Source organism: Syngnathoides biaculeatus, chromosome 8, assembly GCF_019802595.1.
Source record: "Syngnathoides biaculeatus isolate LvHL_M chromosome 8, ASM1980259v1, whole genome shotgun sequence".
Lineage (NCBI taxonomy): Eukaryota > Metazoa > Chordata > Actinopteri > Syngnathiformes > Syngnathidae > Syngnathoides > Syngnathoides biaculeatus.
The window spans coordinates 8,654,243-8,681,127 of record NC_084647.1 but is presented as its reverse complement, the minus strand read 5'-3'; the positions used below and the strand labels follow the sequence as shown (position 1 = coordinate 8,681,127).

Below are 26,885 nucleotides of genomic sequence, written 5' to 3'. Positions count from 1 at the left end.
TGAGGCCACCGGTTCTAATGGTCCATTTCTTGTTTTTTTTTTCATGTGCACACGACGCCACCTGCTGGTTTATGTGTATAATCACACGCATTTGGCCACATATGTGCTACATACAATATGGAAGTTACTTTATGGAAATGACTCGTGACAGAAAAAAAGACAAAATATTGTGTCGACATGAAATAATGCAATATTGTTTGAACGTATTGTGTGCGTAACTCTTTCCAAAATTATAATTATACTGAGTCATAGTTTTAAAAAAAATGAATGTGGTTGAAAACCCGATTAATTTCTATACTCATAGGTAGTCTTTGAACACTTAAAAATGTACTTTTCAAGTGGGAAAATCCCCGTTTAAATTCAAAAATATATAAAAATACTCATAAATTAAATTAATTTGTCCCATTACGCTCTAGTTTCGAGAGGCTTTGATTTTATTTACTCTAATACTCATTATACATGAAATTTTAAAAAAAAAAAGTCTATAGTGCGTCGCTAATTAATTTCTATACTTGTAGTCTTTGAACACTTAAAAATGTACTTTTCTAGTGGGAAAATCCCCGCCTAAAAAAAAAAATAGTAAATTAAATTGTTTCATAAGTTTGTCACATAACACTTTAGCTTTGAGAGGCTTTGATTTTATTTACTGTAATACTCATCCATAAAATTTAAAAAATAAATCTATAGTGCATCGTGAGTTTTGAATTAGACTAATTGACCAAATTGGGCTTTTAACCCGATTATAATTTACTGATATTACCCAGTATGGCAGCTCGTGTATTGTTTGTCGTTGTCTGCTTGGTGAGTGGCATAACTACAACCATATTTTCATGGCGCTGTCTGATTGATGCGTGTGGTCAATATTATTGCGTCAAATTCTGAAGCACTTCCTAAAGCGGTCACGTGGGACCGCCAGGCATTTACAAAACACTTTCTTCAACAGCTGCATGTCGATTTTCTTTTTTTTTTTATTATTCCAACAACAGGATCTCACTAGTTTTAAGAACTAGTACTGATAAGCAAACCAGACATTTAATGCATAGTTTACATGCTGGGATATTTTTAAGAATGTAATGATTTATCTCAGAAAAAACAACACAACCCCGTGGAGAAAACGGCACTGGCTACTGCTAATGAAGACACGGCTCCATTTTGACGTGGTTCTACTTTCTCTCACGAGAGATCAGCACGTGTGACATTGGAAATGATCCCATTTTGCTCAAGTGGTCTGGTATTTTTTTTTTTTTTACTAAAAACAATCCATCTATCTATATCATCAAAATATAGAGACATGCAAAGAGTGAAAGGCTCTTCTACAAGATACCCCTCCACCATTTGCCATTCATACCACGTGAATTACAGCTTTGCGTTCAACTAAAACGGTATAAACACAAGTGAGTAAATCGAGACAATCGTCATTACTTCAGTATACATGTTTTTTTTTTTTTTTTTTTTGGTGACATTTGTAGTGGTGTGCGTGAGATTTGCCAAAAATAGATCCTTGGGCTCCATAAACGGCAGTTAAACGTGTGTACGAAACTGCGTCGCTTCCTTCCTGAGCAAAACTACAACCAGCGGTACTTCAAATAAAAGGTGGTTTCTCTGTCGTGAAAGAGAAAAATCAAGAATGTTCCTTGTTGATACCCAAAAAAAAAAAAAAAAAAAAAAAAAAGTCTTTGATCTTGTAAACTCGGTGGACATCTCCATTAGTACCGGAGAGCTTTTTTCCAAGGCTTGAACAGTACGAAGAACGGCTTCCGTCTGCACGGGCAGCCATTGGCCCACAGTGGGATTGGATTGAGTTCGAGGACTGGCGCAGTCAGTAGTAGGAGCACTTGTGGTTCTTGAGGTTCCTCTTGTCGCAGAAGCCCTTGCCGCAACGGTCGCACGTGAATCTCTTCTGGCCCGTGTGGATTTGCTGGTGGGCTTTCAGGCTGTTGCTCTGGTTGAAGCCGCGGCCGCACACGTCGCACACGTACGGCTTCTCGCCCGTGTGGATGCGGCGGTGGCGGATCAGGTTGGGGGCGTGGCTGAAGCGCTTGTTGCACGTTTCGCAGGCGTACGGCTTCCCGCCCGTGTACTCTCCCTGGAGAGACGCACGACATTTCCGTCTTTTGCTATTTCGGGGGCATCGGCCCGAGCGGGCCGGTCCACGCGTTCAAGCCCACACACAGAATCTCCAGGTTAGACTTAAAAAAAAAAAATCCACGTTCAAAAAAAGACCGACTATAATAGCGTGAAAACAAACATCATTCGCTTTTTCAAAACCAGATTATCTTGCAAAAGGACATCAAAAATTTTACAAATTTGATGTAAATACAAAATGGAAGGGGACCTTTAAAGGTTTTCCAAAATTGCAAGACATTTCTCATGTTTTTTACCAATTGATGAAATGTAAAAAAATTTCGAATCCATTGAAAGACCACTTTGATCAAATTTGAGAAGTTTAGTAAAAACGGCCATAAATCAAAAGCAAGACTTCTAAGGACCTTCTGATAAGGTTTAGAGCAGAGGTCTCCAACTCAATTTATGCCAGGGGCGCTGGAGGCAAAGTCTGGCTGAGGTTTGACGGCATTTTCTACATATCACCATTTAAATTATCCCAAAAAAAAAAAAAAAAAAAAAAATCTTCTTTTCTACCGCCATCAGCTCAACGCACTCGGTCCTCCGGCCCCCGCTTTCATTTTTTAACACAAAATAAGATAAACAAGGACGCTGGTACAAACAAGTTGTATGCAAAACTATGAATAAACGTCTCCACGGCAACACTGCTTTCACGTTCACTCATTGGAAAAACATTTCTCTGCTCGACGGCAAGCCCCCGGAGCCATTTGCCCCGCCGTGATTGGAAGGTGGTGACCACCACGATCGGCTATAATATCGTTCAGGCGCAATTTTGCCAATTGTGAGCCTTTGTGTGATGTTTTGAAGATCAATTTGATGAAATCCAAATTCTCGTGTCTTCGTTAAGAACACACTTAGCAAATTTAAACCTTTTTAGAATGTAATACTTTTTGGGCGCGTTTATGGTCAGACATTTTGTTGCATTTCATGTAGTTTTTTACCTTCTCAATCGCGTGGCTGCGCTGGTGGCAGGTCAGGATGCTCATGCTGCTAAAAAACTTCCCGCAGATGTCGCAGCAGAACGGCTTCTCGCCAATGTGCTCTTCCTGGAGAAGTGAGAGAAAACAAGTCTTCTTGTACAGGACGTGGGTTGCGATGGACGAACGAAATATACCTCCCATCCCCACTCCCATGTAAAAAGACTTCAGTGACTTTGGTGAAAGTGAAAGACTCATTAGACCCTTGGAAAACCACTTGGACCACATTGGACGGTCGAGACGGACCGATAAAGGTCCAAAGTAGCAGGCATTCAAACAGTTTTTCCCTCCGGCAATCTTGATCAGCAAACCTGCTATTCTTCCGCCTTGCGCCATGTTAGGACGCTCGCTCACATCCTGCTGGTCCAATCAGCATTCGAAGTACTATTTTGTAGATTATCAAATGATTGGTCACTTGAAACCGCTCCCTTTGCACCACTTTCATTGCACTGGTCGAGAACGGGAACCGCAAACGGGTAAAAAGGGCACCCTGTACAAACTTAACACAATGTGGGACCTTGAAACGCTCATCTCCTGTTCCAACCTGTTCCAAACGAATAAGATTTTACGTCTTGCACGACTATTATAAGGAACAGATCCTAAAAACCAGGGGAGTCAAACTCATTTTTGTCACGGGCCACATTGTACTTGCGGTTTCCCTCAGAGGGCCGTTGTGGCTGTGAAACCATTAAAAAAAAAAAAAAACTTTAACCACCTCATCATATTTACACATGAGTTTTATGAACTACTTTTGGAATCAGAAATCAAGGGTAAGGGGTTCTTCCAACTATTACACACAAAAATGCTTGTAAAAGCTCAACGTTACCATTTATGATGTGACAATTACAAATTTTGGTACAGATTTGAACAAAAAAAAAAAATTGATACACATGATTTGCCTCCGCAGGGCACATCAAATCATGCGGCGGGCCTGATCTGGCCCCCGGGCCTTGAGTTTGACAGCGGCGCTCGAAACAGAACTGTCTTGTTCTTTGTTCTGAATGCCGTACCAGGGCAGCACCGACTGCTGGAGAAAAATTCCTTGTGTGTTTTTACACACTTGGCCAATAAAGCTGATTCTGATTCCAAGACTTTGGGGACCTTCTAAAGACCCCCCCCCCAATTTAAGCCATTTTAGGAGGTTTTGAGGCTCAAGAGTAATACTTTTTCGGAGGCGAGCCGTCCATGTATTTTCTATCCAGCGTATTGTTTTTAGCGTCGCGGGCAAAGCGGAGCCCCTCCCGGTCGACTTCAGGTGATACTCTGTGGTGTATTGTACACCTTCGACTGTTCGCCAGCCAATCGGGATCTCAAAGCACCCGAAAAGTGTGAAATAAAAATCAGTGGCTGACAGTCGGGCCCTCATGAAATCTAATTGTTGTAGTCCATCGACTACGCAACAGTAATGCCCTTTCCTTTACAAACGTTTAGAATCAAAAGGAACATCAATGAAACCTTTTTTGAATCCCCCCCGCCCAAAAAAAAGAAAAAAAAAAAAAAGTGTACCTTGTGCCACTTGAGGCTGGTGAGCTGCGAGAAACTGCGAAGGCAGATGTCGCAGGAGTAGGGCTTGACTCCGCTGTGCAACCTGGTGTGTATCTTCAGGTAGCTGGCCGTCATGAACCTCTTGCCGCAGATGGTGCAGCCGTGCGCCCGGCTGGCGATTTGGTGGTTCTGCTGGTGGGCGGTCAACTGCGCCACGGTGGTCAGCACCTGGTCACAGAGCGTGCAGGCGCACGGCATGGCCTCGGCGTGGGCTTGCATGTGGCTGTGCATTGCGTCCGTGCACGGGGCCGTGGCGCCGCAGGCCACGCACGCCAGCGACGCCCCGCTGGAGTGAGTCTTCAAGGCCCCCTTCTGGGTGAAGCTCTTCCCGCAGGTGTCGCACTTGAACGGGCGCTCGCCCGTGTGAATCCTCTGGTGACTCTTGAGCGTGTCGGCCTGGTTGAAGGTCTTGCCGCACGTGTCGCAACCGAAAGGCTTCTCGCCCGTGTGGATGCGCAGGTGGCGCTGCAGGTTGCATTGGTGACTGAAGCTCTTGTTGCAAATGGGGCAACGGTGCTCGACGGGTTGGCGGACGGCGTGCAGGCGCTGGTGGTTCTTGCGGCCTTTGGCTCGGTAGAAGCTCTTGTCACACTGCGTGCACTTGAAGGGTCGCTCCTTGCTGTGCAATCGTTGGTGGTCCATCAGGATCTGCTTGAGCGTGAAGCCCTTCCCGCACTTGTCGCACGTGTGAGCACGCTTTCCTGAAAAACGACGAGGGTTAGGAAATTGTACCAAGATTCGACAAACGAGGGTGCCTCTGGACTTGAGCCAGTTCAGTGTTCAGATTTTCCTCTTTTGAGCCCTTTTATACACTTTGATCAAACGTTTTTTTTTTTTTTAGGGACTTTGAATTCAAATCCAGACATTCACCAACTTTTGTGCGGTGTGACTTTGTTTGGCAAGCGAATCCTTTTTCTCCCCCTTTTCAAAGAACGGATTGGAAATTCAATTAGTCTCTCTGACGTCACCCAGTTGAGGAAACGTTTTGTTTGTTTGTTTTTGTTTTAAATCTAAGAGTCTTGGTTCCCTTTAGTCCTCATTATTGTCAGCACTTGGAGGCGAAGGTCCGCAGCGCTAATGGCGCAGCCTCTTGCCCTGCGATTGGGCTACAACCTATTCGCAGCTCTTCGTCCATCTGTGGGAAGTGCACAACTCTCCCACGTCTCATTTTCTTTCTCGTCTTCTTCCCCAATCTCACATTCGATTCAGCAGCGTCGAACTGCCGCGCCGTTTGACACGTTTCCTTTCAAAGCGGCTGCATAACCAGCCCTTGCAGTCGACTTTTTTTTGACTTAGTTTAAGTTGAAACGAATTCACGGGCAGCCGTTTCCGACGTTTGGTGTGCGGGCAAAAAGATATGCTACACTAACAATCGTAAAACGGCAAACTTCAGCAAGCGAGTCAGGAATCTCAGGTTGGCGGCGTAACGCACAAATGTGTAACATAACTTTTACCTGTAAATAACTTTACGATGTGATTTTCTTTTCATTTTTAATCTATACTAAATATACTGTGATATGATCTATGGACTTTTTGAAAATATTTTTGGAAACTTTTGCGCACAATCCAGAAGAAATGACGGTATTTTAAAGAGGCCTTTTCTAATCAAATGTAATATCGTGGGACCTTTCCGACCATGATGTGAAAATGAAAGCCACCCACTGACCCGTATGCTGCCGCATGTGCACGTTGAGGCTGCGCTGGAGGGGGAAGCCAGAACCGCACACTGAGCACAGGAAGCTCTTCTCTGAGTGTCGTACTGTTTGGAGGGGTCCGGGCTCCTTGGCGGCCGGCTCGGTACTTTGGGCTTGACCTGCCTGGCTGGCGCTGCCGGCATCTTCTGGCTCCTGCAGAGACAAGGGTTAAAGGATCCTTTAGTCAATAGAATATTTCAGAATTTTTGTGAATAACGGGCGCCTGGATCCTTCCGGCGGATGTACCGAACTGAAAGGAAGACGAAAATTTCTTTGGGGTTGGTTGTCCAAATATACCCCATCATAAAGTCACGACGGTTTCACCGGAATGTGTGACAACGAGTAGATGCGCGGGTTAATTATGCACCATGTGTCGTCTCGTGAAAAAGTTTGTAATTGTTCTGTGTGCCACCACCAACACTGGCATTGATAGATTAACAAAAACATATCATATTGTACAATAAGAATACCTTTCCAGCAGTGGTTAGGAACCAATTCTCTACCTGTTCAGATATGCAAATTCAATTAATAAATAAAAGTTTCAAAAAATAAAATAAAAAATATATATATATATATATATATACACACACACACATGCTGCTGATATGAGTCACAACCTGATAGACTTGCGCATCGTGGTCAGCGGGGTCCGTGTTAAATTCCTGCTGGGCAGAATCGCACACCATCTGCTGAACAAAGATGTCCTGTGTCGGTACTTCGAGGAAGTTGTCCTAGCATTCGAAAGGTCAGAAATGTTTAATCATACATTAGTAACGCTCACATTAGATTGACAATGAGAACTACTTGGTTGTAAATTTGTGACTGAACTTGTCACCGATATTCTGTTTTTAAAGTCGCTTGAATCAAATTCAAAGACATTTTTTGATCAAATTTAGCGCTTTCAAAAGACCACAGATATAAATTAAGACCATTTAGGACATTAAGGCCACAAATACGATTTTAGAAACTTTTTTTTTTTTTTTAAATCTGATTTCAGCCTTTCGATCCAACGTAAGGTTTTGTAACATGTTTTAAGACCACCTTAACTCTGGATTCGAACCAATTTAAGACCACTTCAGTTAACCAAATTTAAGGATTTTTACCACTGTTAGCCATAAAAACAAACACACACACACACGTATATATGACTCTGTAACAGGACTATTAATGAAATGCGATGTTTTACGATTTTAAGAACATTTTCATTTCCATTCTTTGAGGCTATTTGTTATGAATTTCACAGCTTTTTAAAACCACTGGCTTTCTTGGACATTTTTTAAGAGTCCCAATATATGACTTAAATCAAAGTTAAGACTTTTAGGGTTGATTTTAAGACTATTTCAATGAGATATTAGACTTTAAGGACCTTTTTAAGACCACTCCTACACCTTAAAACTTAAAAGAGAATTTTTGTGGTCATCCAGTCTACTGAGAGACATTCCAGTTATCTTTGTAAAAGGTACAATTATTAAGATGCGGGGACGAAACTGCTCAGTGGCGTTTGAAAAATAACCAAGCACTGAGAACATGCCAGAGGCGTGTGGTAGTGTAGCGTTACCTCGTAAGTCAGGTCAATGACGGTAGACTTGTCAACCTCATAGGACAGAGCTGCAAACCAAAGTCATGTCAGGAAGTTAGTCACAACATTTCTTGTTTGTTTTCATTTAAATTGCTGAACATCAACTTTAAACTTCCATTACTATTGGAAGAAAAAACGTCTACAGTGAGCCACCTGCAATTCGTGAAAATCCCCAAGCAAAAAAAAAAAACGTTTTACCAGTTTTACATATTTATAGTTATTAATCTGTCCATCCATTTTCTGAACTGCTCATCCTCGCTTAGCCACGAACGGTAACCGACGATACAGCAGGGGATTCACAACAAAGTGGCCACGCGACACAGTCAAAAGATGATTGACATTGTTGAAAAAGTGGTGGTCACCTGAGCCGTCCGTCACTCCATCCAACATGTTTATGACTCCTTCCTGCACGAACTGCTCGTGGCCCTGCTCCTCCACGACCAGGGCCAAAGAGTTTTGCAACATCATACTGAGCGCCTTCTCCGCCACATCCAGTTTCACCTTCAGGTCCTCCAGCTGTGCCTCCCCTTCAGCCACCTACACAGTAAGATCTTGTTCAAATTATTCCTATTCACAATTAGTCGAGCAAAACACAAACAAAAAAAAAAAACAAAACCAAAAAAAAAAAGCCTTCTGGGAGAGAATCAGAACATCACAGGGAATGAGTTCTGAACAGAAAACATATTTTCATACATGAATGTAGTCGTTCCCGTCCATTTAAAGACAAATGCACCCTTTCAACACTTGGACAGAATTGGAACACCTCCTCCCTCCTTACAGAAGAACGTTTTTGTTGCAAGTTGACATTTTCAGTGTATAAAAGCAAATTCAGAAGTGGTTAAATGTGGGATTTTAATAACTGAGCAGGTTGACAAATTTCGAATCTTGCAATCCCTCATTCAGGAGATGCAAATGACACGAAATAGAACAGTTCCCCGTCCACGTATACCCGACCACCCCTACGCATTTACCACACACACACCACAGCGTGAATCCCTATAGCACATAATTGGTATGAATATGAAATATTGACGTCAGTGACACACCTGCACATGCAGCGGAGAAGAATATTGTTGGAAAAGCTGGCAGATGTTGTCGACGGCCTCTTGAGCCAGCAACGTCATGAAGGTGTTGACGTGATGAATCAGCTGATGGGAGACAACAGATTCAATATAAAATTCATATTAAGTGTTCAGTTGAAACCAGAGGTTTATACACTATGTAAAAATATACAATTTTTAGTCCTCACTATGACATGAATTCAGACAAATCTTGGTCTGCATTAGGTCAATTAAGATTACCAAAATTATTTTGATTTTCTAGGTGCCAGAAGAAAGAGGATTTCCATTATTTTCTTGTAAATCAGAAGCTGATGCACTTTTCGTTAGTATTTGGTACTACGACCTCTAAAGCAGGGGTCACCAACATGGCGCCCGCGAGGTATGTTCTAAAAATACCGTAAGCCACAAATTGTTACTAATATTTGTGCTTTGAATTCTGAATCTGACCTGCGTACGTGAATTCAAGTTTAAAATACCTGTAATGTCATTTACTACAATAAATTAAAACAAAACTATTTGATGGAATGAGCCGAGTCTGAAATTTGCCGCAAACAGGTCACGTAGCCCTACATACGATCGGTGCTCATGAATTGCCGTCAGCCTCAAAAAGGTTGCTGAGCCCAGCTCTAAAGTGTAGGACTCGGGTTAAAAGCTTTTGGTTATTTCCACATCTATTCTCAAAATGACTGCCAGGTATTTTGGCCCATCAATCCTGACAGAATTGACGTAACCGAGCCAAGTTTGCATGCTGCCTTTCGAACCCGCGTTCCTTTCAGGTGCCCTCATAGATTTTCAATAAGATTGAGATCAGGGCTTTGTGGTGGCAACTACAAAATACCGACTTGGCTCATTTTGGCCAAACTGTTAAGCTTCCCATCAGAACAAGTCACCGAAAATGAAGGTATGGGGTAGGTGTGCATTTTTTATGCTTCTTTTGGAGAAATGGACTCTTCCCGGCGGTGTCGCCTTTCAACCCGTGTCAATACATTCGCTGGTCATTGAACTATGGATAAGGACTAGGAACCTTGTCTCCTCTCTTAAGCGGCGTGACGGCTAGACATTCCCATGGTGTTTACACTTGCCGGATGAACGTGGCGCCTTCAGCCATCTGAAAGTTGCACCAAAGGATGAAGCGGACTTGTGCAAGTCCACAATTTTTTCCCCCGCTTTGACTTTCACGTGACAAAAAAAAAAAAAGCACTGTCTTTCAGGTCTGCCTTAAATTATACACCTACAGGTAAACATAAATGTTATAATGCTACACCTATAAGCCCCCTTGAGAAATGACCTAATAATTTGGGTTTTCCTACATCCCTGTTTTCTCGCTATCTTTGCACTGGACGAATGTCATGTCGAGGTTTGTGAAGAACCAGTGACGTGGTGAAAAGGTTATTCGAGTGAACATTTCCAAAAAAGAGTGAGCAGGTTATGGGAGAACTTGTCAGACCGTCCTGCATGGTAGTGATGGCATAATTACATGTCACGTGAACACGTATTTGATTACACCATAGTTGAATAAGAAAACGTATGTAGTTTATTAAACTGGTCCATAACGTGGCAGACGGGCTAAGTTGTAGACACACAACGAGACTGTCCCAACACAAATTGGCAACCACACGCGGATTGTTCATAAGCAATAATAATAACGAAGTACTTTATTCGACTATGCATTTAACGTCCGACGGGTTCACCCGTCAGTTAACCTCGACGCTACATTCAGCAGCTAACGAGCTAACTCCTCCAGTCCTGCGACAAGTCAGGCCAGGCGGGAAGGCGCCAAGCAAATCCCCCCACAATGACAAATTGAGAACATGAATAGAATAAGTTGGAAAAAGTACTTCAAGCGGCAATGAAAGCTGAATGATGTCGTCCTCGCCCGTCGTGTCGGAGAAAACTTTGCACATTTCAACCACAGCCTTGTTCGCCATTAGCTCCAAAATGGATGTCGCTTGCGCCTCAAAGTTCGCCATTTCATCTGTAAGTGGCGGAGGGGAAAACTACTTTTAACGCACGTGAAAGCTCAAGAGAGTTCTTTTACGGGACCATGTTAAACTCAAAACCGTAACGACGCACGCTTTTCAGATTACAGGAAGTGACGTTGCGTTTGATTCTTCTTCGATGGCGTTTGAACGGCGGGAAATGGAATGGTTTTAAAAATAAAATAAAACGCCTTATTCGCGCTCAGTTATAAGAATAAAGTTCTACATTAATCCGTGGATTCAAAATTTATACAAGCAAGAGATTTAAAAAAGCTATCGGCGAACAAAAAAAAACTATTTTGGCAGTCGTAATTTTTATTGCAGACACAGTCCCAAATATCATGACAGAAAATAAAACTGAAGATACAACATACAGAACTGTACATATTGGAATTTATACAAACCATTTGACTTGTCCAGTCAGCATATTTAGCATTTGATCAGCTGTCTTAAGAGCAGAAGCCTGGACGGCGGACCTATTTTTCTACCTGCCAGTTTTGAGTCCATCAACTATGAGAATTTCGAGGAGGAAGAGAAGTTGGGGTGTCTGGGGATAAGTCGGCAGTATATTTGCAATTCTCACGATGAATGTGGCAGGCCCGATCTCAGAAGCTGGGGAGTGTCGGTCCTGGTTAGTACTTGGATGGGAGATCACTTGCTCTTCTTTAAAAAAAAAATAAATAAAATAAAATAAATACATGTAGCGCCGGAGAAAAGGAGTCGGAGGCGGAGTGTCGGACACAGAAACAGAACTTGCTTTATTGTTCGACATCACCAAACTACTCGCATAACGGCGGGAACTCTGTTAACCTTTCCTCCGGAAGCGCAACAACAAAAACAGTCCGTGCGGAACCCCGCACCCCAACTCGAGGTCCCGCGGGTGAATTATGTAAACACCACACAAGCCCCCCCAGAATTCACCCATAGTCAAAATCCTTGTGCCGTGGAGGGATGATGACCCGACCCCGGCGAGTGTGCACTGTAGGGGCCGATGGGGGCGGGGCCGCACTGTCCATTGAGTCACGGGACAAGGGCTCAGGCGGGGTCAAGGGTACCCCGGCGGGCGCAGGGGCACAGGGCAAAGGGGGACGACCCCGACGCGGGGGGAGGGCCAACCCCAAAGGCTGGGCAATGTCCAGGTGCGCGGGTTTGACCCTGTCCACGGAAACAGTCTCGGGTCTGCCGCCAATGTCCACGAGCAGGCTCTTATCCCCGTGCTCCAGGACCCTGAACGGCCCGTCGTATGGGGGGCGGAGAGGTCCACGGTGGGCGTCATGACGAACAAACACAAAATCCGCAGAGCGCAGGTGACGGGGCAGCCGGGCAGCTGGGGTGCCATGTTGCGACGTGGGAACCGGCGCAAACCCTTTTGCGGCCTCCAGCAGGGAGGACCGTTGCCTGGCTGCGGACCAGGGCGCTGTGGCGTCCGGGATGAATTCGCCGGGGACCCGCAGTGGCTGGCCGTAGACGAGTTCGGCGGATGAGGACAACAGGTCCTCCTTGGGGGCGCACCTGAGGCCGAGCATGACCCACGGGAGCTTATCCAACCAGTTGCCGTCCGTCAAGCCGGCACGCAGGGCTGCTTTCATGGAGCGGTGGAACCGCTCGCAAAGACCGTTCGCCTGGGGGTGATAGGCGGTAGTGCGGTGCAGCTTGACCCCCAAACTCTCAGCGACTGCGTTCCAGAGTTCAGAGGTAAACTGAGGGCCACGATCTGAAGAAAGGTCGCACGGTGTCCCGAAGCGTGCAACCCACGTGCCGATGAACGCCCGGGCCACGTCTGACGACGTTGTCGAGGAGAGGGGAACGGCTTCGGGCCAGCGGGTCGTCCTGTCCACCATGGTGAGCAAGTAGGTGAATCCGTGCGAGGGAGGAAGTGGACCTACCAAGTCAACGTTGACGTGGTCAAACCTCCTCTCGGGGACAGCAAAGGGCTCCAAGGGGGCTTTTGTGTGGCGATGCACCTTAGCCCGCTGACAGGCCACGCACGAGTCGACCCAGGCCTGCACATCTTTCTTGAGGCCGCGCCACACGAACTTCTGGGCCACCAGCCTCACGGACGGTTTCCTTCCGGGGTGGGAGAGGTTGTGGACCGCCTCGAAAACAGCTCTTCGCCAGTTTGCAGGGACCAGCGGCCGAGGCTGGTCAGCCGAGAGGTCGCACAGCAACCTGACGCCTGAGTCACCAACCGCGACTTCCTCCAGGCGCAAACCCGTGTCAGAAGTCTTGAGGGCCTGCACCCCGTGGTCCGAGGCCTGGTCTGCGCTCATGCGGGAGTAGTCGAGACCCAGATGCACAGTGCCGACGACCGCCCTGGAGAGGCAGTCCGCGACCACATTGGATTTGCCGGCGATGTGTTGGATGTCCGTAGTGTACTCAGAGATGAACGACAGTTGGCGTTGCTGGCGGGCGGACCACGGCTCGGCCACCTTGGACATGGCGAAAGTGAGGGGTTTATGGTCCACATATGCCGTGAACTCACGGCCTTCCAATAGGGAGCGGAAGTGGCGGATCGCCAGCCAGAGGCCGAGGAGCTCTCTATCGAACGTGCTGTATTTGCGCTCCCTGGGGACCAGCTGACGGCTGAAAAAGGCAAGCGGTTGCCAGGCGCCGCCGACCCACTGTTCGAATACGGCTCCAACAGCGTAGTCCGATGCATCGGTAGTGAGAGCGACAGGGGCCCCGTGGGTCGGGTGAGCCAGCATAGCGGCACGACTCAGTGCGGCCTTCGTAGCCTCGAAGGCTTCCATCCTCTCGGCCGTCCATTCAACGTCCCGGTTGGGGGCCTTGTCTTTAAGAGCCTCATAGAGCGGGCGCATGATGTGGGCCGCCCGGCGGATGAACCGGTGGTAGAAAGTCACCATCCCCAGGAACTCCCGGAGGCCCCGAGCCGAGCGAGGTCGGGGAAAAGCGGAGACGGCCTCCACCTTTGCCGGAAGGGGGGCGGCGCCGTTCTTGTCTATGAGGTGCCCGAGGAACTGGATAGAGGGCACCCCGAAAACACACTTTGCCGGGTTGATGATCAGGCCATGCTGCTCAAGTCTTGCGAAGAGGTCGCGGAGGTGCATCAGATGTTCATCCTCCGAGGAGCTGGCGACGAGGATGTCATCCAAATAGACGAACACAAATGGCAAGTCCCTGAGCACAGAATCCATTAAACGCTGGAAAGATTGTGCCGCGTTTTTAAGACCAAACGGCATCCTCAGAAACTCGAACAGTCCAAACGGAGTGATTACAGCTGTCTTGGGAACGTCTGAGGGGTGCACGGGAACCTGGTGATACCCGCGCACCAGGTCGACCTTGGAGAACAAGATTTTGCCTGCCAGGTGGGCTGAGAAGTCCTGAATGTGTGGAACAGGGTAGCGGTCGGGCGTAGTGGCGTCGTTAAGGCGGCGGTAGTCACCACACGGTCGCCACCCACCACTCGGTTTAGGGACGATGTGTAGTGGTGAGGCCCACGGGCTATCCGAGCGGCGGACGATGCCCAGACGCTCCATGTTGGCAAACTCGGACTTAGCGACTGCTAGCTTCTCGGGATCAAGCCGTCGGGCCCTCGCGTGGATCGGGGGGCCCTTGGTCTCAATGTGGTGCTCGACCCCATGTTTAGTCGTGGTAGAGGAGAAAGTGGGCCGTGTCAAGGCAGGGAACTCACCAAGGAGGAGTTGGTACTTGGTGCCGTCCGATAGCGAACTGGAGAGACCACCATAAGTCGCCTCATTGCGGACGCAGGCGACCGTGGAAAAAGTCAGTGCATCCACCAGACGGCCCCTCTTAACATCCACCAGCAGCCCGTGGGCAAAAAAAAATCAGCGCCGAGGAGAGGGAATGAGACATCCGCAGTGACAAAGTCCCATGTGAAGCGCTGACTCCCGAAACACAAGTCCACAGTCCTCATGCCATAAGAGCAGATAGGGGAGCCATTAGCGGAAAGTAGGGGTGGCCCATGAGTCCCGCCAGCGGCGTCCTCCGCAGTGGCCGTCAGGACGCTCCTCTGGGCGCCGGTGTCACAAAGGAATTTGCGCCCGGAAAGGTTGTCCTTGACGAACAGCAGCCGGCTCTTCGCGCCCACGCTCACGGCCGCTGCGAAGCGTGGGCTTTGGCGTTTCCCGACGCGTCGTAGTTGCAAGGGGCGCGGCACCTCTTCGCTTTCGCACCGAAACGGGCATGGAAGTAGCACAAGCCTGTGCCAGCACGGCCGTCGGTGCCGAAGGGGCCCCTGCTGGATGCCACCCCCGCGCCCGAAGGTGAGTAACTGCGCGTCGCGGCCAGCGTCTCAGGGGAGAAGCGCTGGGTTGCCAGGAAGAAACGGTCGGCCTCCTCGGCCAGGGCCCGGGGCTCAGTGATAGTACTGTTCGCGAGCGCCGTCTGAACATGCGGTGGCATTTGCCTGAGAAACAGTTCCATGAAAATGAAATTGGGCTCTTCCGTGCCCAGCAGGTTTAGCATCATTTCCATGAGTTCGGAAGGTTTGCTGTCCCCCAGTCCATTAATAGCCAACAGACGTCGGGCACGCTCCGGCCGTGAAAGCTCAAAAACCTTGAGAAGGTGAGCCTTGATCCCAGCATACTTATCTCGGGCCGGGGGAGAGGTGATGAAGTTCACTGCTCTGGCCGCCGTTGAGCTCCCGAGTGCTGAGACAACGTGGTAGTAACGCGTGGAATCATCTGAGATGCCGCGGAGGGCGAACTGAGCCTCCGTCTGTGCGAACCACGCTGCCGCGGACGTCTCCCAAAACTCCGGCAATTTGAGGATGGCGGTTGCCATGTTCGTTTCAGTCTCGAAAACGCCGGGACTGACGTCGGGGTCACCAGTGTAGCGCCGGAGAAAAGGAGTCGGAGGCGGAGTGTCGGACACAGAAACAGAACTTGCTTTATTGTTCGACATCACCAAACTACTCGCATAACGGCGGGAACTCTGTTAACCTTTCCTCCGGAAGCGCAACAACAAAAACAGTCCGTGCGGAACCCCGCACCCCAACTCGAGGTCCCGCGGGTGAATTATGTAAACACCACAACAGATAACTGAAACCAAAATTGCAGCCTCATGGCATCGAGAGGCCTAACTAAAACATTGATGCCTGAAGATTAAAAAAAAAAAAAAAAGGTGAGTTTCAGCCAAAAGGTTGCTATTTTTCTCCATGACAAAAGCTCGAGCAACACCTCTTATCGCTCCTGTTTATTCTTCATTCTCTGGCAGCAAGAAATGCTTTTCCACTAGATGGCACACTTGTCTCTTGGCGGCGCGTTGGGATTATTTTTGCGCAATCAAATTTTGCAACTCCTCTGGTTACTAAATAAAGGTTTGGGAAACACTAACAAAGGCGTGAACAAAACAGAGTCCAGCCAAAGGGACCAGATGCTTTTTTTTTTTTTTCTCGTGTCGGAGCTCATCAAAGAACCCTGGCGAGTCAGGACGCGGACGACGTCGTCACCGGGTCTTTCCTGGCGCACGCGTGTTTCTTCAGCTGCCTGGAGTCAGAAAATCCCAGCCCGCAGGCGGCGCAGGCGTACGGCCGCTCGCCCGTGTGCACCTGCATGTGGAACTTGACGTGTCCCAGCTGGCGGAATCGGACGCCGCACACTTCGCACTCGTACGGCTTCTCGCCCGTGTGGATCCTCAGGTGCCTCCGGTAGTTGGTGTAAACCCGGAAGGCCCTGCCGCACACTTCGCAGGCGTGCGGTTTCTCGCCCGTGTGCCGCAGCCGGTGCGACTTGAGCGCGTGGCGGATGATGAAGGTCTCGCCGCACACGTCGCAGGCGTAGGGCCGCTCGTTCCGGTGCGTGCGAAGGTGGTAGTCGAAGGTGGCCTTGTAGAGGAAGGCTTTGCCGCACACGTCGCAGTCGTACGGGGCGCCGCCCGCGTGAACCGGCTCGTGTTTCTCGAGGGCCTCCTCCGAGTCGAACCCGCGCCGGCACGTCTTGCAGGCGAACGCCGCCACCTCCACGGTGGTCCTGTCGTGACAGTTCAAATGACTCGTCAAAGACAGAAGGGATCCGTTTGTGACATCGCAAGCTGCGATTGGGTTGGCTTCCTCGGTTGGGTGTGTGTGTTATGCAGGTTCTCATTCCGTTGGACTGTTTCATGCGTTTAATAAATAGCTGAAAGCGGATTGGTCGCTATGGGTCTCCTTGCCCACACGCAGTGCTTTAAATCATATATTTTCTCTGCCGCTTATCCACACGAAGGTCACGGGGAGGCTGGAGCCTATCCCAGCTGTCGACGTGTAGGAGGCGGGGTACACCCTGAACTGGTCGCCAGCCAATCGCAGGGCACATGGAGACAAACAGCCACACTCACAATCACACCTTGGGGCAATTTCGAGTCTCCAATTCATGTTGCGTGTTTTTTTTTTGGGGGGGGGGTGTGGGAGGAAACCGGAGTGCCCACCCGGAGAAAAGCCACACAGACACGGTGAGAACATGCAAGCTCCACACAGGCGGGTCCGGGATCGAACCCGGGGCCTCAGAACTGTGAGGCCAACCCTTTACCAGCTGACCCACCGTGCCGCCCCACAGTACTTGAATGATTCTCTTTTTTTCATACTTAACTCAACTTTAATGAATACATTTTTAAAATATTTATTGTAAAAATATTTCACATTTAAAATTTTCAGATATATTCACCATTTTTTAAATTTTGATTGCTTATTCCTAAATTGATTCCAAATAATGATCGTGGCTCAGCTGTAAAGCGTTGGCCTCACAGTTGTGAGATTGAACCCGGAACTACCTGTGTGGAGTTTGCATCTTCTACCCGCGCCTGCAAGTGTGGCTTTCCTCCGGGTGGGCACTCACTCCGGTTTCCTCCCACGTCGCGATAACAAAGCAACATTAATTGGACACTCCAAATTGCCCCAAGGTGTGATTGTGAGTGCGACTATTTGTCTCTATGTGCCCTACGATTGGCTGGCAACCAGTTCAGGGTGTAGCCGTCGCTGCACGTTGACAGCCGGGATAGGCTCCGGCACTCCCCGCGACCCTTGTAAGGATAAGCGGCAAAGAAAATGGAACGGTGGAGCACTGCTTAGCACAACTACCTCACAGTTCTGAGGACCGCCGGTGCGTAGTGTGCGTGTTCTCCCCACGGCTGCGTGGCTTTTATGCGGGTACATTTTGCATCACCTGTCACGTTTGAAGATGACTGTGCGGTTCGTGGGCACCCGGGCCCTCCGCCTCCCCGGCTGGGCGCCCGCCTCGGTGCCCTCCCGGTGCGCCACCTTCTGGTGCTTCTTGAGCTGGCAGTTGTACAGGAAGGTCTTGCCGCACAAGTCGCACATGAAGGACTTGGTGGCGCCGTGGAGCAGCATGTGAGCCTTCAGCTTGTCCTGGACGAAGCTGGCGCCGCACACGTGGCACTTGAATGGCCGCTCGCCCGTGTGGATGCGGCTGTGCCGCTTGAGGTTCTGTCGCAGCGTGAAGCCGGCGCCGCACGTCTCGCAGGTGAACGCCTTACCCTGCGAAAACTGGTCTTAAAAAAAAAAAAAAAAGAGCAATAAAATGAGGAACGTAATGTGACTCGATTTAAGCAAAATGATGCACCGATAAAATGTACTGGAGACTTTCTGTACACAGTGTATATTGAAATAGTTTTTAGCCAGTGGGTTTCTGACCCAATCAAAAACCTTTAAACATGTCACATTTTGGGTATCAAGACCTCCATTGAGTGGACGTAGTATAAATGTCTCAACACAGCGTCCACAAAAGGCCCCTCTGACAGATGTTTGACCCAATTTTGTATCTCGTTTGTGCATCTCGAGAACCACTTACGAGAGCGCATTTCTGATGTTGACATCAGTGGCTCAGGCTGGTTTGAGGCCTCTCGGCAGAAAGAAATTCTGGGTCTCGGGAATGCATTCAAGATTTGAATTCATATTACACGTTTAGCGAGGCCCCCCCAGAGACATTATGATGATATCCCAAATACTAGACAAAATGTCCTCTTTAAATATTTTTTCCGATCAAGTGAGAATTATTTCAATCTTTTTGGGCCTTGGGAAGAGTATTGAGGCCAGTTGGAGGGACTCAAATCTTTGGGGCCAAATAGAGAACCATTGACCATCAGATTCAAGTTTGTTCCACGGTTTCATGCATAACACGTCAAAATGATGGCGACCAGTTCAGGGTCAATCTTTTTGTGACCGCCGGTGCGCTTAATCGGGCCAAATACCACGAGCGAAGGGCCGCGCGTCATCGCCATGGTGACGCGACTGGTGCGACTCGAGCAGTTTTTCGCTCCTGAAGGTCCGGTCGCAGAGCGGACAGGCCGAGGACTGAGGAGTCTTCTCCTGGTGACGTAGCAGGTGGCGCTCCAGCGCGGCGCCGCTGCGGAACATCCTGGAACACTGTCGGCACTTGAGAGGTTCCTTGTGGGTGTCCTTGTGCCTCGTGAGGTGGAGCTGCCGGCCGAAGCTCTTCTTGCACACATCACATTCAAAAAGCTTCTCGGTGACCTCGGCTGGCGAAAAATCGGGACGATCTGAGGACGGCGTCATCTTGTCATCCTCTGCGATGTCTGCAGAGCACAGTACGATGAATTACTTTCACCTTTGCCCTTTAACCTTGCTGTTTTCTTCTCTGTTCCCAGCTCAATTCCCGGTGTACAAGCCACAAGTCCTCATATGGAAGTACTGTAAATATGTGCCACGAGGATTTTGTATTCTTGTAGACGTATTTTGACTACATTTTAAAATTCACATTGTTACTTCAAAGTGATCATATTTTCAATAGCTGTATTTCAATTGAAACTTTTCAATGTTAAGTTCAGCATATATACAAAAAAAAAAAAAAATCAACGTTTCAAAATTCAAACAATGACGTCACCTATTAAGAAAGCATAACTGGGTTAGCCGGATGTTGGGATCGGACCCTGCCTTTTTTTTTTTTTAAACACTGAATTTAGACGTCGAATTTTAGCCAGTTGAATCTCGGGAGACTGAAAATATTGCGTTTGAATTTGAATTTGAACAATTTTGTCACAAAAGGGAACAGCTCAATAGATTTTTTTTTTTTTTAAACCATCTTTCTGGACACTCTTAAGAGTTGAAGCCAGAAGTTGACATGAACTGTGCAAAAACATATTTCAATTTTTTTGTCTCACTGTCTGAAGTCAAACCAAACTAAACCTCTCCTGGTTCAGGTCAGACAGGATCCCCCAATGAATTGTTAAATGTCTTTGAGAATTTTATAAAAATGTGTGTTTTTGCGCAGTTTATGTAAACTTCTGTCTTCAAATGTACGTCTGCATATCTTGTTTTCTGTTTGTTCCAGGATCATGTGACAATGAATTGACACATGACCTTGAAACACATTTACTGACATTTTTGCCGACTAAATTTATGGTATTTCCTCGACTAAAAGCAGACAAACTAAAACAATTGAGATGCCAAAATGATGACTGAAACTAAATCAAAACTTGCTGTCAAAATGAACGTTGAAGTGGAGTGGCAGTTACACAATATTTGAGCAACTGCAGTCCGTCAAATTTCAGCCTCTGAAGGGAAGATCTCGTGCGGTTTTTGGTTTTCTGGCCAATTCACTTGAGCCTGTTTTGCTGCGCCATTTATTTGTACACATATTATTCCGGACTTCGGCAAACACGAGACCGCGACGTCATATTAGGGCATCTGTTGCCTCACTGAAAAAAATACACATATTCTGGGGCTTTCTCAGGCCAATTATTCCACTGTTGTTTTTAATAGTTTGATATTTGAAGTGCGGCATTGATTTATTCAAGTGAAGCAAAAGGCACACATTAGAAAAGCGTCTCACGATCATACCTGCTTTACTGCACTTTACTTTTTTGTTTTGTTTTACTTTCTGTTGAATATTCATCCAATGTTATCACCGTATATCTATAAACGCACCTTTGCGTGCGCCACCGGCGGGCGTCACGGAATCGCCACCTCCCCTGGCCGACTCCTCGGCCGATTTGAGCATCATTCCGAAAGGCGTCAGCGTGAAGACCCATCCCGTCTGGTCATTCAGCACAGGGCATCCGCTCATCACCTTTTCCTTCCATACTTTAACGCCGTCCGAGTCTTCCGTCGCCGCCGTCAGCTGGCGCTCCAACGCGCTGACCTTGTCCCACAGCGCGAGCTTTTCCTTGTTTGCGGCATCAAACAGCAGCAAGAAAATGTTGCCGATCTTTCGACTTGCCTCCTGCGCCAGCAGCTCCACCGTTTTGTTGAATCCTGCCTGTAGGGAGAAGATAAAAACCCATGAACGCGGTTTTGCTTGTTTATAAAATTTGGAGGTAGACACTGCTGCCTAAGTTCGGGGCCACTTCTGACTCTTAAAGGTCAGACATCTTCAAAACTAATTAGTATTGTATGAACTGGATGTCAGTCTTAAAATGCAATTGGATTCACCGTCATTTGAGCATTACATCTTTCCAGACTTGTTTTAATGTGTGAGGCACTGTTTACATCGGCCAATGATTCTTGAGAATTGACTCCTCCAATGTCAACACGGTGAATGGACTTTGGCTGAATCCCGACCAGGTGGCGTTTGGAGGTCGGCACACTTTGTCCACACAGCAATGTGAACGCTTACATCATCAGAATCATCTCCATTTTGCCTGCTATGTCGAAAACACAGATTCCCCCCCCCCCCCCGGTAGTTGTTCAATAAAAGCCTGGAAACATTTTCAAGAATTGAAGAAAAAAATTGGAGTTAGCTGAAGATGAAACTGCAGTGTTCACACGTGGTCATCCAAGTCTCTGGATGGCGCTATTGCTGACAAACAAAGGTCAAGGAGCATATGGAAGCTAACTGAGAAAAAAATGTTTAAAAGTTAGCCAAGCGCTATTGTTGTCATTTGACAAAAAATGTAAATTGAAGCATTATGACATCAAAGCAAAAACAAAAATACATAATGGTAAGAAAGCCTTTTAAAGGAAGAAGAAAAAAAGATGCACATTTGCAAATATGGTCATCCAGGCCTTTGGATGGCGCTACATCTCGAGTCAAACAGCGAGCAAACAGCCAAAATTCAACCTTCAATCATTCCTACAGTTGGATTTGAAACACGAAATTAAACAATTAGCGCTATTAACAACATCTAACAATCTAAGGAAACAATGTCAGTGACGTTTCGTCTCCGCGGTAGGTAACTTAACTTGTAAAACTACCTGACAGGGCGCCATCTTTGTTATGTTTCCCTTCGCATTCTCCCAATCTCTATCAAATGTAATATCTCTGTACAAATGTAACCCAGTCATCAATAAACTAAATAAACAGCATTGAGCAGTTTACCTTTGTAGAATGTTCCTCTTTCGCATGTCCGGACATTAAATCCAGCGCGCACCTTATTACCGTCTCCAAAATGACTTTGGTTTGGGAATAAAACAGCAAACTCTCAGACATCCTTTATACGGGGATTTATTGCAGACCTTCTTCAAAAAAAAAAAAATGTTCTTTTGCTAGTTCGGTGCAGCTTCGCCGACGTAAACCACAACCGGACGGAGCAGCAGCACCACGTGCGGACTTCAAAATAAAACTTTGAAATTCCCTCTGTGTGTGTCGGGGGTTGAGATTCGGTGCAAAAACTATACTAACCCTTTTATTTTCTATTAAAATACTTCAATCAGTAGAGTAATTCCTGAAAAAAATCTCAAGAAAATAAGCTCGTTTGCCTACCTGTTCCTCGGTTGACTTAGGTGTACCCAATGTGTACTAACAATGTTGTTACATTCCCCAATGATTTTTCAGAAAATGAATCTTTTTTTTTTTTGTGAATAACTCAACCGTATGGGTTTATGAAATGAATCATGAATTTTTGCTTGGCCGCCACACGCCTGCATTGGGCGAGCGAGTCGCCAGGGAGGGGAAACGGGAACTGTTGAAGCATTCCGTCTCCCACTTCCGAATATTCTGCGACTGAGCAATGAGCAGCCGGCGTCGGGCTGCGTCACGAATGCAGGAGTGAACCGAACGATCCATTCACTCGACTGGTGTACTGAGGAACTGAAGAGCGATTCATTTGGTCGTGATCCGCCAGGGTGTACTAGTACGACGAGCGATTTGTTTGCCAGCGGAATGACTTACTCACGAGTGACTACAACAGGAAACCCTCACGTCCTCGCGGGATAGTTTTCGGTAGCAGCAATTTCAAGCTAACCGCTCCTTTCAAAATAAACGGAAATTCATCATATATGCATATAAATACATGTCTGTAAGTCTCAGATTATTATTATTTTTTTTTTTTAATTTCCTAATCATAGTAATACATTTCTCATCGCTCAGACAGGAAGGAAGCCCAGGTGGCAGACGCTGACGTCAGCGAGGCTGCGCACCGAAATGCTGGCGAGAGCTGAGCTGAGCTGAGCTGAGCATCCCCGCCCCCGCCTCCGCCCCCTCCAGCGTAAAAAGCATCTGATAGCCAATTTCCCGCATCGATACGCATTCATGTCAACAAGACGGGGATGACGGTTCCGTCGCAGCTGTGCTTCTTGAGCTGCCGCGAGTCGGAGAAACCGCTTCCGCAGGTCTGGCACGAGTAGAGCTTTTGGCCCGTGTGCACCTGCAGGTGCGACTTGAGCTGGTTGGATTGGTGGAACTTGCGTTGGCAGTAAGTGCACTCGAAGGGCTTCTCGCCCGTGTGGATGCGCAGGTGGCGGTAGAAGTTCCCGTCGGTGCGGAAGGCCTTGCCGCACTGCTCGCACTTGTACGGCTTCTCGCCCGTGTGGATGCGCTCGTGCTGCTTGAGGCTGCCGGCGTGGATGAAGCCCTTGCCGCACACTTCGCACACGAAGGGCTTCTCGCCCGTGTGGGCCCGCTGGTGCGAGCGGAACGAGTACTTGTTGTGGAAGGCCTTGCCGCACAGAGTGCAGGAAAACTCCTTGTGCTCGCTGTGGCCCTTCTCGTGCAGCTTCAGCGAGCAGGCGGCGCTGAACCCGGCCAGGCAGATTTTGCAGCTGTACGGCTTGACCAAAAGCTTGTTCCTCTGCCTGGCGGGGAACACCTTGGGCTTGTCGTCGTCCTTGGCGTGGACGTATTTCTGGTGGATCTGAAGGCGGCAGTTGAAGAGGAAGGTCTTCCCGCACAGGTCGCACATGAAGGGCTTCCGCGCGCCGTGCACCAACATGTGCGACTTGAGCTTGTTGTTATCGGAGAAGCTCTTCCCGCAGTCCTGGCAGATAAACGGCTTCTCGCCGGTGTGGATGCGCAGGTGCCGCTTCAGATTGTTGTTGAGGCTGAAGCGGGCGCCGCACACGTGACAGGTGAAGGGCTTCTCGCCCGTGTGCACCACGCTGTGGCGCTTGAGCGCCGTGCCGGTCCGGTACGAGCGGCCGCACAGGCCGCACGCGAACGGCGTGACGCCGGTGTGCTTCCGCTTGTGCACGGTCAGCGAGTGGGCGTACTTGAAGGTCTCGTCGCACACGTTGCACTTGTACTTTCTGGCGTTGGTGTGCACCATTTGGTGGAAGCGCAGCGTGTCCTTGCTCTTGAACTCCTTGCCGCAGGTGGCGCAGCTGAAGGGCCGCTCGTCCGAGTGCACCACCATGTGGCCGCGCAGCTGCACCCGCGTCTTGCACGTCTTGTCGCACAGGTGACACTGGAGCGGCTCCTTCCACCTCTGAACGGAACACGACACGAAAGCAAAGGTGGATTTTAAGCACACGTCACGGCTGTTTCGTGGCCGCAAACGTTTCCCTAACTTGTAGCCGCAGTTGTCGACCCGTTGAAGCTTCAATATGCTTATCACACCAAAATACTAAATGGCGGTCACGTCACAGCAAATTCTTTTGCAACCCCCCCCCCCCCCTCGTATATGTGGTCTATGGAGGGGGGAAAAAAAAAAAAATCTATTTCATGCTTCTTGACATGTTATAAGTCAGAGAAATAAACACCAAGCCACTATTGTGTGTTTTCAGGCACAAGCAGCAGATCTACCAAAGTTTAATAAGTGCCACCGGGATTTGAATTTGAAATGTAAAGTCATCACATTTTCCCCAGTTGCTACAATTCGCTTTGTGAAATTCACTGTCTGTGCCACAGGGCAGGGTTACTTCAGGTCAGAACCGAACAGCCGGCAAAATCGCAGGTTACGCTTTCTCAGTATGTGACGTCACGTGACTGGATTGGCTGGCTGGCTGTTTGTATTGTAGCAACTATTGCAAATGTGAAGACTTTTTACATTTCAAATCCAAATCGTGGTGCCACTAATTTACTTCCATACAGATCAGAGTTGGCCCTTTGGTCCAGTATTAGCGGGTGTGCCGACAAACGTTCCCGTGAGTTATTATTCGTAGCGCTTATCCTCACAAGGGTTGCTAGCTTTGGCCGAAAGGCGGACTACGCCCTGAACTGCTCGCCAGTCGGGTCGCAGGGGAGATATCGACACCATCGCCGAGCGGGAATCGATCCCACGCTGCCCGCACCGAAGGTCAGCGTGCGTACCACTACATCAGTGATGGTTGTCATAAGTGGTTTGGAAAATTGATACACGACAGCTTGAGTGCACTGTTCGTTTGGATGTAATATACATTCAATTTTGACAGTGTCCCTTTAGGAGACATTTCTGAGGCCTTCTCAAATGTTTTCGATGTACCAAATTGCCTTCGGAGGCTTTTTGATCAACTGACGATTCTTTTTTTTTTTTTTTTTTAGCCCTACCGAAAACCCTCAAGAAGGACCGATGCTTTCAAGACCAAGACTTTTTGTTTTGAAACTGAAGCCTCTTAAGAGACTTTTTGAGGCAACTGAAGATTACGGGGATACTTTTTTTAGACCCACTAAAGAGTCTTGAGACGTTAAATACCAAATCGGACCTTTTGGACCATAAAGAATGCTGAAACCAACTAAAGACTCTCTAGAGCCGCGATCCCCAATGCGGTGATCGGGATCGACCGGCCCATCTCCGAGCCAGTTATGGAGCAATTTAGGATGATTGATACTTTTTGGAATATTTGATAGACCAACTGAAGACTCTCTAGACTTTAGAAATTATCTGAGGAGTCTTTAAGGGACATTTTCAACTAATTTAAGATGATTTTTAGACACATAGATCAGCGTGGAGTCTCTAGGGAATTTCTGGACCACGTCTAAGAAGCTTTTAAGACTTGTTACGAGAGGATTTTGCAATCGTCTGAAAGTCTCGCCCGCCAGACTCGCCAACGCCGTTTTCAATGTGAGTTTCGGGCCGTTCACCTGGTGGCGCAGCAGGTGGTTCTCCAGGGAGCGCGCCACACGGAAGGTCTTGCCGCACTGATCGCAGGTGAAAGGTTTGGGCTGGGCCAGGGGCTGGTGGCGCTTCAGATGGTTCTGCAGAGACTCCTCCTTGCGGTACGAGCGCTTGCAGCGCGGGCACGGAAAGGGCAGCGGCGCCTTGGTCTCGGCCTGGTGGCCCAGCACGTGGTCCTCCAGGTCCTTCTTCTCCGGGAAGCTCCGGTTGCACTGCTGGCACGAAAAGGGCTTCTCGTGGAGCGCGGCGTGTTTCTTCAGCTCGGCCTTCCAGTAGAAGGCGGCGTCGCATTCGTCGCAGGGGAAGCGCTTCAGGTTGCGCCTCGCCTTCTTCTTTGGGCTTTCTTCCGCTTGGCCAGAGTCCATTTCGTCGTCGCTGCTGTCAGGGGAAGCTGAGAGAAGGACAGGGAATAGAAAAGGGCACAACCTCTTCAATGCGACACTTTTCGATTCTTTGAAAGAACGCACACGGGAAATAATTTTCCAGGCTTCAACTGTCACAAGTGTAAAAAGAAGAACTGTTCATATTAAAAGGTAAAGAAAATAAAAAGGTCTCTTTACTACGATGAGTAACAACGTTAGTCTTATTTTGTTTTCCCTAATACCTATTTATTGTATCTTTTCCAACTATTTTTTACTTAACGTTTTAGTGACATTTTTATGGTTTTGTAATATTTACCTCACAATATTAGATTTTTTTTGTACTTTTTCATCATAGCAGAACATTTTTGGTGAATATTTTGT

General features: G+C 47.8%; 2 protein-coding genes across 7 annotated transcripts in view; both read right to left on the bottom strand.

The window, feature by feature from the left end:
- LOC133504932 (uncharacterized) overlaps positions 1-26,885 on the bottom strand; it is a 38,244-nt gene that overhangs the window by 7,823 nt on the left and 3,536 nt on the right. Inside the window, exons 4-17 of the mRNA XM_061827674.1 lie at positions 26,109-26,533; positions 23,369-24,534; positions 21,383-21,479; positions 20,822-21,152; positions 19,126-19,470; positions 18,081-18,426; positions 16,376-16,910; positions 8,966-9,067; positions 8,282-8,456; positions 7,899-7,948; positions 6,313-6,493; positions 4,608-5,347; positions 3,066-3,170; positions 1,836-2,086 (exon numbers count right to left, since the gene is read on the bottom strand). Coding sequence (XP_061683658.1) covers positions 1,836-2,086; positions 3,066-3,170; positions 4,608-5,347; positions 6,313-6,493; positions 7,899-7,948; positions 8,282-8,456; positions 8,966-9,067; positions 16,376-16,910; positions 18,081-18,426; positions 19,126-19,470; positions 20,822-21,152; positions 21,383-21,479; positions 23,369-24,534; positions 26,109-26,533 — 4,849 coding nt within the window. The remainder of the gene's footprint in view (positions 1-1,835; positions 2,087-3,065; positions 3,171-4,607; positions 5,348-6,312; positions 6,494-7,898; positions 7,949-8,281; positions 8,457-8,965; positions 9,068-16,375; positions 16,911-18,080; positions 18,427-19,125; positions 19,471-20,821; positions 21,153-21,382; positions 21,480-23,368; positions 24,535-26,108; positions 26,534-26,885) is intronic.
- LOC133504583 (zinc finger protein ZFP2-like) lies at positions 12-11,098 on the bottom strand. Of its 6 annotated transcripts, none has more exons than XM_061826981.1 (10): positions 10,819-11,098; positions 8,966-9,067; positions 8,282-8,456; positions 7,899-7,948; positions 6,925-7,026; positions 6,811-6,843; positions 6,313-6,493; positions 4,608-5,347; positions 3,066-3,170; positions 12-2,086 (listed from the first exon to the last, which is right to left on the bottom strand). In XM_061826981.1, exons 1-10 carry the CDS (start codon positions 10,948-10,950, stop codon positions 1,820-1,822), a joined length of 1,887 nt encoding a protein of 628 aa, XP_061682965.1. In that variant the 5' UTR covers positions 10,951-11,098; the 3' UTR covers positions 12-1,819. The 6 variants fall into 6 exon arrangements, with proteins under 6 accessions (XP_061682965.1, XP_061682968.1, XP_061682967.1 ...); XM_061826983.1 differs by having other exon boundaries at positions 16-2,086; positions 6,958-7,026; XM_061826979.1 differs by having other exon boundaries at positions 19-2,086; positions 6,925-7,071.

What these genes read in the sequence shown, in the direction of transcription:
- LOC133504583 (XM_061826979.1), bottom strand. Translation starts at nt 10,950, where the DNA reads ATGGCGAACTTTGAGGCGCAAGCGACATCCATTTTGGAGCTAATGGCG. An exon ending in GCACATGCGGCAGCATACGG is followed by an intron (nt 5,348 to 6,312) that starts GTCAGTGGGTGG and finishes GTCGTTTTTCAG; the next exon opens with GAAAGCGTGCTCACACGTGC. An exon ending in CCAGCCTCAAGTGGCACAAG is followed by an intron (nt 3,171 to 4,607) that starts GTACACTTTTTT and finishes TCACTTCTCCAG; the next exon opens with GAAGAGCACATTGGCGAGAA.